Source organism: Lagenorhynchus albirostris, chromosome X (genome assembly GCF_949774975.1).
Source record: "Lagenorhynchus albirostris chromosome X, mLagAlb1.1, whole genome shotgun sequence".
NCBI lineage: Eukaryota > Metazoa > Chordata > Mammalia > Artiodactyla > Delphinidae > Lagenorhynchus > Lagenorhynchus albirostris.
The window spans coordinates 111,597,559-111,609,607 of NC_083116.1; the positions used below are offsets into that span (position 1 = coordinate 111,597,559).

Consider the following 12,049-nt stretch of genomic DNA (forward strand, 5'->3'; position numbering starts at 1 on the left):
AGCCAGCCAAAAGTCTTCTGGGGGGCAGTACTGGTAAAAGCTATATTCATATGCATCTTATAAATTCCCGTGGCATATCATAATGCCTTGGGCACCATACACACCCAGTGAACATCTGTTAAACGGAACAATCCTGCCCATGCAAAGATTCTCCAGGTTCAATCAATTATACTGATTCGAGATGTTCTTTTTGGTCAGACTGGGAACTAGTGGGCTAGAGTGGTTCCCAAACCCGTGTGTGTGTGTCTGTGTGTGTGTAGAATTCATTAGCAAGTTAAAAAAAGAAGTATAGGTTAAACGAATCCCTGGAGGTGCTGATGCAGTAGCTCTGTGTTGAGGCCTGGGAATCCACAGATTTCAAAAATTCTGAAGAGAAGGTAGATTTGGAGACCACTGGCCTAGAAAGTCAAGGCTGGGTCATGCTAATTCTATCACTGTCACTCCCAGGCCATGAATGATCATGGAGTACTGAGGAGTATGACAGCACATATATACTCAAATAGGATACTTCTGTTTAAGTGAAGTACCATAAGAATGGAAAAGTTTTTAAAAAATCACCAACATAACAACCAAACTTCAACTACTGGCTTAAAAATTCACTTCCTTTATATCTAGAGTAAAATGCAAGTTCTACTAACAATAAGCTTTCTAATAAAACTTTTCTATTGTTTAAAAAGAAACCAAAATCTTAAAATACGATAATTTATCAAATTACTTTTATCTGCAATATATTTGAGTCACTATTTACCACCCAATCTTTAAAATGAAATATCAGGAAATGATTATTACTGCCACTGAACGTAAGTGCTTTTCATTGTTTTAAGAACCTGTTTTCAAGGGAAATAAGGTACCGATGATAAAGTAACAAACAAAAATGTAGGGGTAGGGACTTCCCTGGTGGTCCAGTGGCTAACACTCCATGCTCCCAAGGCAGGGGGCCCGGGTTCGATCCCTAGTCAGGGAACTAGACCCCACATGCCACAATTAAGACTTTGCATGCTGCAACTAAAGATTCCACATGCCTCAATGAAGATCCCACGTGCTGCAACTAAGACCTGGCATGGCCAAACAAATAAATAATTTTAAAAAAAGAAAAAAAACCTGTAGGTGTAGCACATTTCTACTTCCCCAGGATAGAATACCCAAACTATAAACACATAAGGCTAAAACTAAAAAAGACTGAGCCATAAAGAGTAAGGTGAAGGTTCACATGGCAACCAGCCCAACAGATCCACTGTAGCCACAAATCAGTTTTAAGAAGCACACAGGAAAATTTAAGTGTATGGACACTATTTTATTAGATGTTTTTACTAGAAGCTATGCAAAATTCACCAGAGGACCCTGCTATCAGATACTGGACTGGCCAAAAAGTTCATTCGGGTTTTTCCATATGATCTCCAATGAACTTTTTGGCCAACCCAATATTAGCCTCTATCACAAATACATGCCATTGTTTGTTTACAGATATCTTATAAGAGACTGGACAAAGATGAAATTTGAGTGAGAAAACAAACATGAACAGGATATCCAAAACCATAAAGCTCGAGTTTAAGAAACAATGCCTGGGGCTTCCCTGGTGGCGCAGTGGTTGAGAGTCCGCCTGCCGATGCAGGGGATGCAGGTTCCGGCCCCGGTCTGGGAAGATCCCACGTGCCGCAGAACGGCTAGGCCCGTGAGCCATGGCCGCTGAGCCTGCGCGTCCGGAGCCTGTGGTCCGCAACGGGAGAGGCCACAGCAGTGAGAGGCCCGCGTATCGCAAAAAAAAAACACACAAAAAAAACAATGCCTGAACAAGATAAACGTAAACGACCACAAAGCATTAGAGTCATAGGTATGCTGCTTTTTTTTTTTACTCCTTCATTTTATTTATTTTTTAAAATTAATTTTTATGGGAGTATGGTTACTTTACAATGTATGCTGCTTTTGAGAAACACTTTTAAGGGCTTCCCTGGTGGCGCAGTAGTTAAGAATCCACCTGCCAATGCAGGGGACACGGGTTCAAGCCCTAAGGCCATGCGCCACAACTACTGAGTCTGCACTCTAGAGCCCGCGAGCCACAACTACTGAGCCCGCGTGCTGCAACTACTGAAGTCCGCATGCTTAGAGCCCGTGCTCCGCAACAACAGAAGCCACTGCAGTGAGAAGCCCACGCACCACAACAAAGAGTAGCCCCCGGCTCGCCGCAACGAAGACCCAACGCAACCAAAAAAAAAAAGAAACGCTTTTAAGTCACAAAGCAATTCTAATAAGGTATGTCTATCATCACTTACCCAAAACCCATCTCGAGTGGGAAGCATCAGGGTTTTTTTGAAGTGCTAGACCCTCTCCCACTGCCCAAAGCGCAGCCAACTGGAGAAGTGGGGGGCAGAACGTCTAAGGTACGGGCGACCAATCCACAGGCTGACTAGAATCCTAAAACCTGCGGTTGTGGGCAAAAAGACGGGCTGAGCCGATGAAATTCATCCTGTGCGAACTCAGGATGGAGACACTCAGGCAGGGCAGAAGGCAAAAAGAAACACTTAGAGTTATGATGATCTAGGCCTGGAGTGCCTGTCATTGCCCTAAACAAGCTGCCCTAAAAAGGCTGCCAGTCTACAGACAAGAGTGGGGCTGAGGGGCTGTGACTTGACAAACCCACTTACACAGAAAAAAAAACCCTTGCTTTCTGTTTCCCAGTTCCAATTTCTATAGCTCCGACTACAAAGTGGTTCCTGCCCTAGGATTACCATGGGACCAACTAGGTTCTTTTAATACATCTGCCTCTTGAGTTGGTGAGAGTGGGTCTCTGTTACTTGCAACCTGAAGAGCCCGAAGTGAGAGCACAAGACGTTATTTCTGAACCAGAATAATGACACGCTCTGCAGAAACTGTTTGTGTGCCATTACGCTAAGCCCAGCAATAAGAGCATTTAGGAACAACACAGGCAAGCTAACGTCGCTGTGAGAGCTGACTTTTGTGCCAAGTATTTGTTTGTACCTTTAAAACGATCTTATCACAGGATTTTCCATTTTGTTTCCTGGTTTCTTACACAGAAAGGAGGGAAAAGGGTCACAATGGAAGGCACCTCCCAGAGGATAATAGGAGCTGCTCTACAACACTAATTCTAGCATTCACTGCCACGAGGCTATAATTTGCAGATGTGTGAAGGCAGATATTAGTGTGTGCTAAATAAGCAGCAAGGAGGCCTGCTTCAGTGTCCTGCACATTCAATTACGATGATGCAAGATGCACCCCACTTCTACGCATTTATACAACTGTCTAGTCAAAAGTAAAAAGTGTCCCTACCCTTCTACATGAAAGTTTCCTAGAGTCTGTCTCAAGAGATCTAAGTATGGAATCATTGTTAGTTCATTAAGGCTTCCTAAGGCTATAAAACACACACGTGCACGTGCATAGGCACGCACGCACACACACACACACACAGCGGTCATTTGGACTGGACATCTGACTATGCTTAAACCATGCAGGACCTTCACAGCTGAGAAAATCAATAGCAGAGCTATCATTAAAACTCAGAACCCCTACACCTTGTAAATCAAGTTTCCTAAAACAAAAGGGAAAAAAATATTAGAGACAGAGGGAGAACAGTATGGAGGTTCCTTAAAAAATTAAAAATAGACCTACCATATGACCCAGCAATCCCACTACTGGGCATATACCCTGAGAAAACCACAATCCAAAAAGATACATGTACCCAATGTTCACTGCAGCACTATTTACAATAGCCAGGACAGGGAAGCAACCTAAATGTCCATCGAAAGATGAATGGATAAAGAAGATGTGGTACCTATATACAACAGAATATTATTCAGCCATAAAAAGGAACGAAATTGGGTCATTTGTAGAGATGTGGACGGACCTAGAGTCTGTCATACAGAGTGAAGTAAGTCAGAAAGAGAAAAATAAATATTGTACAATGTATTAACGCATATATGTGGAATTTAGAAAAATGGTACAGATGAACCTATATGCAGGGCAGGAATAGAGATGCAAATGAAGAGAACAGACGTGTGGACATGGCGGCGGGGGGGGGGGGTGGGTGGGAAGGGGGCGATGAACTGGGAGATTAGGATCGGCATATATACATTAGCATGTGTAAAACCGATAGCTAGAGGGAACCTGCTGTATAGCACAGGGAGCTCAGCTTCGTGCTCTATGGTGACCTAGATGGGTGGGATGGGAGGTTGGGGGAAGGGAGTGCCAAGAGGGAGGGGATATATGTATACATATAGCTGATTCACTTCGTTGTACAGCAGAAACTAACACAACATTGTAAAGAAGATTAGCTGAAAAATCTCAGAAGGTACGAGGAGAAGGTAAAAATCAGTGAAAAAATACCAACTACTTTCAAAAGAGGAAGGGAATGGTAAGACGTCACTGAGAGTTGAAGGAAGCTGACACACATCTCTTCCTCTCCTTGACAGCATTCGGGGGTATTGGGAAGAAGAGCTGGGGAGGCGTGGGCCCTTTGGGACTCTCTGACTATTGTCCCTGGGGCATTTGGGGGCGGAGACTCCAGTGCCTTTTTGCTAGGAGACACGGAAGAACTTCCAGGCCTTCTGATAGTTCGTGCTGTCTGCCTTGTTTATTTTTTTCTCAGTCTTATTTTGAGTCAGAAAGAGCTTCTGCTTCGGTATGCAGACACTTAGAGAATTAAAAGTGGGGTCCACAGGGCATGAAACAGAAAGCTATTAAAATATGCTTTCTCCACGGGGAGGAAAGAGACCTTCAGGCTTCCTGCTAGGGTGCCTAGCCAATCTTGCCATGGTAGGAAAGGTAACTGATTTAACACTAATATCTCATTGAGGAATAAAGATTATATACACCTAGCTGGGAAAACTATTTGAATATAGAGGTCATCAGTATAGCAGATCAGACTGAATTCATCCAGGAAGGCGGTGTGTGGTGGGCATTAGTGCTGGAGATGGGGAAATACACAAGTACTACGGATTTCATATGAAGAGACACATTATTCACAGTTGCTATCTGTAAAGTTGGTATGAATTCAATATAAAACAATGTTCTTGCTGGGTTATGAAGACAGGTGATTTTTAGTCTCTTCTCTCTTTTCCCACATTTTCTCAGTTTTCTTCAATGAGCACTTTTTATTATTTTGGTAATATGGTATTAGTCCTCTTGACTGACCAAAACGGAAACAGAAGTTGGATGACTGACAAAAAAGTTGGATAGTGGGAAACCATAAAATGACTACAATTGTAAACATTAACTTAAAATACACATTTGAATACACAATTTATTCCTCTACCAATCTTTTCATATAAGGCCAATGTCTCTCCTTTGAAGAGGCGTCAGCTTGGGGTTCCAGATGATACTTCTTAGATAAACAATATCACACACATCTATGAATTCCAATTCCTATTTCTTTAAAGTGCAAGAAACTTAAAGATACTTGTCAAGCAATCCGAGTGCAGATTCCTTCTGGGAGTTTTACTCAGTGCCGCCCTGTCACCTAAAAGTTATCTTGTTCACAGTCATTTCATGACATTTTTAAGAATCTCTTCTTTATCAAGTCTTTCCAAAGCACTCGACTTGATTTTTATGGAAATAAGTCTCTTTTTTGTACTCACGTTTCTTCAGTTTACATAACGTATAAATAAATTATGTATATTTATACATATTCATGTGGTATAACTTACACCAACGGTGTGAGGACAAGTAAGTGACCCTTAGTAAGCGTATGTCTCACCAAGTGGAAGAGGCGTCAGGGCATTCTAGAAAGTATGTACAAGCCAAGCGTCCTCAGTGTGCTGTGGGTATGATTTATGATTTATGATTTATGAAGGGAATGAAGGCGGCAGAAGAGCTGATGATGTGGAAGTTGCTTTGCAGGTTCATGCAGTTTCAGAATCTGAAACCAGCCTCCACTTTTGTCTTAAGGAAAGAGGCTATGAAGAAATGAAAAACACGGTTTGAGAGAAGCGGTGGGGAACAGGGAGCAGCGCAGTCCTTGCCCCTCGCCCCATGAGTGTGAGGGTGGAAGTGTGCTGGGGGAGGTGACATGCCCCGTGGCAGAGGGGCATGGGGGGGTGATCATCATGGGATACAGCTTTGCCAGGAGCCCAGGCTTTAAGTTGTGCCAGATGAGTGGTAGGAATGGTTACGTGAGAGGATGGAGTAAAATGTGTTCATGGTAACTGGTGGACTCATTGGGTATAAAGTCAAAAGGGGCAGGAGAAAGAGTGAAGATAAAGCTGTGAGTGAGCGCGGGAAGAGGGAGAGGCTCGGAGGCGACCTGGCCCAGGGTCAAAACCTCGACTAAAAAGGCCAAAGAAAGCAGGAGGCACAAACTTCTAGTTTCTTTCTTTCAAATACGGATCCAACTGTTTTGCACACCATCTTCCGCTAGTGTTTGGTATGAAACTTCTGTCCCTGAGAGGAGTGATGCAAGCGTGGATGAGAGTAATTCCAGCCCTTGAGGAATTTACACCCCCATTAGAGAGACCAACAGAAGTACAGAACGATGCCAAGACCGGGCAGGATGTAATAAGTCCAGTAAGAGCCACACAGACAGTAAATGCTCAAAACAATGGCTTCTGCTCTCCTCCAGCGTCCAGCCTCATCCTCTGATTCACTTGAGCGCTGCTTCATCCCTCTGCCCTAACAACTGCCAAGAACTGTCCGTTACTTCTCTACTTACACTGACTCATGGTTAAAATCTCTCTAAAAAATTAGTGAGAGACTTTTTGTGAAGAAACAATGAGATGATAAAAAGGAGTATGATTTTTTTTTTTTTTTGAGGTACACGGGCCTCCCACTGTTGTGGCCTCTCCCGTTGTGGAGCACAGGCTCCGGACGCGCAGGCTCAGCGGCCATGGCTCACGGGCCCAGCCGCTCCACAGCATGTGGGATCTTCCTGGACCGGGGAACGAACCCGTGTCCCCTGCATCGGCAGGCGGACTCTCAACCACTGCGCCACCAGGGAAGCCCAATTTTTTAACATCTTTATTGGAGTCTAATTGCTTTACAATGGTGTGTTAGTTTCTGCTGTATAACGAAGTGAATCCGCTATATGTATACATATATCCCCATATCTCCTCTCTCTTGCGTCTCCCTCTCACCCTCCCTACCCCACCCCTCTAGGCGGTCACAAAGCACCGAGCTGATCTCCCTGTGCTATGCGGCTGCTTCCCACTAGCTATCTATTTTATATTTGGTAGTGTATGTATGTCCATGCCACTCTCTCACTTCGTCCCAGCTTACCCTTCCCGCTCCCCGTGTCCTCAAGTCCATTCTCTCTCTACGTCTGCGACTTTATTTCTGTCCTGCCCCTAGGTTCTTCAGAACCATTTTTTTAAAGGGAATACATTTTTACAACTTTATTATGAAGAATTGCAAACGTTGACGGAAGTGCAGAGCACAGTGCAGAGAATCCTAGTGCACTCATCGCCAGCCTCAACACTTCTCAACACAGCCTGATCTTTTTCACTGCCCTACCTCTTGATAATTTTGAAGCAAATCCCACAAGGCATTTGATATCATGTGTGATATTTCAAAATACCTCTCTTGAAGCTAGGACACCTTAAAAAAAAATAACCACAATACCAATATGATACCTAAAAAAATCAACAATATTTCTTGAAATATTTCATCAAATATTCAAGTGTCTTATAAATGTCCTAAATGTTTTAAAATATTTGATAATTTATGCCAGAAACAAAAGCAAAGGCACCAACTTATTATATAATCAATGGTATAAATGAGAAGGCAAATGACTCACATGAGGCCTAAGGATGCTCATGAACTTGTCTACCTACAGCCCTTCCTGGGTGCTAGTGCTGCTTCAGGAGCTCTACATATATTATCTCACTTAACCCTAGGACATAGCTGAATTGCCAAGAGCACCATTTTATTGATGACGAAACTGACGCCCAAAGAGGTTATGTAACATGTCCAAGGTCACCTAGCTAACCTAAATGTCTATCAGCTGATGAATAGATAAAACAAAATGCAGTCTATCCATACAGTGGAATATTACTTGGCCATAAAAAGAAACAAAGTACCGGTTTATGCTACAACATGGATGACACTTGAAAACACTGTGCTAAGTGAAAGAAACCATTCACAAAAGACCACATACTGTATGATTTCATTTATATGAAAGGTCCAGAAAAGGAGTATCTATAGAGACAGCAAGTACTGGGTTGGCCAAAAGGTTTGTTTAGTTTTTTTCCGTATGATGGCTCTAGTAGTAGCACTTAATGGTCTTTAACTTCATTTGAAACAATTTTGTTAGATTGTATGTGACAGCTGTCATATCAGCGTGCACTTGAAAAAAGACATCAAAATTGGTGAAATTTTGCGTAGCCGTTTAAATATTGAAGATGGAAGGAAAAAAGCAACATTTTCGGCCTATTATGTTCTATTATTTCCAGAAAGGTAAAAATGCAACTGAAACGCAAAAAAAGATTTGTGCAGTGTATGAAGAAGGTGCTGTAACTGATCGAACATGTCAAAAATGGTTTGCGAAGTTTCGTGCTGGAGATTTCTCGCTGGAAGATGCTCCACGGTTGGGTAGACCAGTTGAAGTTGACAGCGATCAAATCAAGACGTTAATTGAGAACAATCAACGTTATACCACGTGGAAGATAGCTGACATGCTCAAAATATCCAACATGAGCACTGAAAATCATTTGCACCAGCTTGGTTACATGAATTGCTTTGATGTTTGGGTTCCACATAAGTTAAGTGAAAAAAAACTTCTTGACAGTATTTTGGCATGCGATTCTCTACTTAAACGTAATGAAAATGTTCCGTTTTTAAAACAAATTGTGACAGGCGATGAAAAGTGGATACTGTACGATAATGTGGAACAGAAGAGATTGTGGGGCAAGCGAAATGAACCACCACCAACCCCACCAAAGGCCGGTCTTCATCCAAAGAAGGTGATGTTGTGTATATGGTGGGATTGGAAGGGAGTCCTCTATTATCAGCTCTTTCTGGAAAACCAAACGATTAATTCCAACAAGTACTGCTCCCAGTTAGACCAACTGAAAGCAGCACTAGACAAAAAGCGTCCAGAATTAGTCAACAGAAAACGCATAATCTTCCATCAGGATAACGCAAGACCACATGTTTCTTTGATGACCAGGCAAAAACTGTTACAGCTTGGCTGCGAAGTTCTGATTCATCGGCTGTATTCACCAGACATTGCACCTTTGGATTTCAATTTCTTTCAGTCTTTACAAAATTCTCTTAATGGAAAAAATTTCAATTCCCTGGAAGACTCAAAGGCCCCTGAAAGAGTTCTTTGCTCAAAGATAAAAAGTTTTGGTAAGATGGAATTATGAAGTTGCCTGAAAAATGGCAGCAGGTAGTGGAACAAAAGGGTGAATATGTGGTTCAATAAAGTTCTTGGTGAAAATGAAAAATGTGTCTTTTATTTTTACTTAAAAACGGAAGGCACTTTTTGGCCAACCCAATAGATTAGTGGTTGCCTAGGGCTGGGGAGAGGGGTAGTAGGGAGTGACTGCTAATGGCTATGGGGTTTCTTTTGGGGTGATGAAAAAGTCCTAAAATTGGATTATGGTGATGGTTGCACAACTCCATAAATAAACTAGAAACCCCTGAATTGTACACTTTAAATGGGTGAATCGTATGGCATGTGAATTGTACCACAATAAAGCTTTTTTAAAAGTAAATTACCGAAAAGCTGAACATTTCTCAAGCCAAGGAATATTTATTGACCATCTACACAGGCATGTACTAAGTTCTATGCGAGTCACAAAACAAGTATAAGACAAATACCCTGACTTCAAATTCCTTGCAGTTCAAGAGAAAAGGCACATATGCAATATATTACAATGCACTTTTGCTTTATGAATGTGTACCTTTTTTTTTTCCTAAGGGCAGTCAACTATCTGAACCAGGTTTTCTGAATCATAAAAGCCACTGGCTAGGGCCAGATGAACATACCAGTGGTGATAAGACCAAACCTGCTTCCCTTCCCTGCTGGGGGCCTACAGAGGGTCATCTTGTGAGAGAGAAACCTACATACAGGGTTCTTAGGGTGCTGAAGCTGAGCCTATTCACTTGTAACTGAAGTAATGTGAGTACATGTTTTCTAACTAAACAGAGGCCGGGCAGCCTGACAAGCCTAGCCTGAGCTAAGGCCACCAGGGGGATGCCTAGGGTAATCAAACAGCACAGGTTTTCCTTAGCTTTAGCAGCTGAAGATCTGGTCTGTTCCCCCACTGGGGAGGCTGCCCACATGGGGCACCGTCCCTTGGCCCTCCAAGCTCCAAGAGCAAAGGTCACTCTGCTTGAGGCAGGCCTGAGAGCTCTGCCAAGGAGACAAGGCCCTCGTCTGCCTCCTAGTCATTTAGCTACACAATCCAGAAGAAGTAAGAGCAACAGAGATCCCAATGCAGATCGGAGAGAGCTATGGTCCTGAGACTAGTAAGGTGTGTGTTTAGATAAGGAGAGGAGGGCCACAGCAGGAGACACAATCTAGGAAAGGGGACAGTCTGGGGATCCGAGGCTGCAGAGAATAACCCTAACACCGAAGAAAACTGAAGAGGTCCAGGAACCTGGCGGATCACTTACAACCAGGAAGGCTTTCTGGAGCTAGCATTTAACTTAAATGAAAAATGAGGAGACTGCTGTTCAAATTCCAAGTGCCCAGGCACTAGGAACACATGGCTCTAGGGTTCTGTTCTACCCTGAGGCTGCTGGAACAGAGTCCAGCTCCACATCCAGTGAACCCGTGAAGCCCAAATGCCATGTAGATTCTAAAACCTGGAGTGCATGTCAGAAAGATATATACATTTTACAAACACGTGAATTCAGCTGAATTTTATAACAGGGATTTGCAGTCTCTGAAATTTTCAGACAGTGGTGGCAATTGAAACTTAGACTCTTAAGCTAATAAATATTTACTGTTTAGCTAGAACTATAAGAAAAGCCTTAGTCAATGAAGTAGAAACTCCGATTTTGAACATTACTAATTATGCGTCGCTTCCTGAGCCACCTAGAAAGAACAAGGCATATTTGGATCAAATGGCTTGGGCCCAGAGTGGCCTGATGAACCGGCAAACAGTTCAGCGCCATAACCCTACAGCCAAGCTGCCTCAACGAAACCACAATCCTACTGGAACCACAACCGCTAACGTTACATAGGCCTCCTTACCTTTCACAACATCAGCCACGTTGCAAGTGGGATCAATACTTCCTATGTGTTTGGGATGCGCAGGATTGGTGTTACCGCCGAACAGTAGTGCTAAACAAACACAAGGGAAAAGGGAGAGGATTAAAAACACAGCAGGCTAGGATGGTCAGGCAGAGAAATATGGGGCTTGTAAGTTTTGAAAAGATTTTCTTATTGTGAAAACCGTTTTAGCATCCACAGTGACTTAGAGCAACAGAGTCCACTCAACTGGTGGGTGATCAGCTATCAGACAACTGAGGAGGAAGGATGTGCTGTGAAATCTGCCAGGTGCAGTTAGCAGGTCCTAAAGCAGTGACATGGGCCGGGTACCCAACCCGCTCTCCCCAACACAACGTGACTTGGATGAAAAAAACTTCCTTTCATCCTCAGCCAAGTTTACCCACCTTCTCAGCACTACCCTAGACATTTATTCCAACATTCACTAAATATTTAGAAAATGCAGTCTGCACCATTAGACCAGGCTTGCACAGGGTCTTCACCATGAGCACCTCAAATGCCTCCACTGTGGAGCTTATTTTTCACCGTACTACACACGAACGCTATTTGTGCAAGCGTTTTTAAAAGTACATTTAACTACTTTCATAATATACAAGGTTTGCAAAATTTTACTTCTGAAAAAAACCAAAAGGACCCCCAAAGAAAAAAGTAATCTGAATTCAAATGTTTATATGTGTAGCTATTTTTAAATCAAACAAAAATTGGGAATAACTTAGGCTCCACAAAAGGAGAATGTTTAAACAAAATAGGTAGAGATTTTAATTATGAAAAAGGACAAGTATGGGCATTAGGCCAATACATAAAGTGCCAACTAATTAAGTGGAAGAAAACCAAGAGGTGTGCAAACGTAGTCAACAATCGAAAAAC

The 12,049-nt window shown here is 42.7% G+C and overlaps 1 protein-coding gene across 3 annotated transcripts in view; it reads right to left on the reverse strand.

Moving 5' to 3' along the window:
• PDK3 (pyruvate dehydrogenase kinase 3) overlaps positions 1 to 12,049 on the reverse strand; it is a 67,299-nt gene that overhangs the window by 22,949 nt on the left and 32,301 nt on the right. For all 3 annotated transcript variants that reach the window (XM_060136898.1, XM_060136899.1, XM_060136897.1), the window contains exon 5: positions 11,147 to 11,236. In XM_060136898.1, coding sequence (XP_059992881.1) covers positions 11,147 to 11,236 — 90 coding nt within the window. The remainder of the gene's footprint in view (positions 1 to 11,146; positions 11,237 to 12,049) is intronic.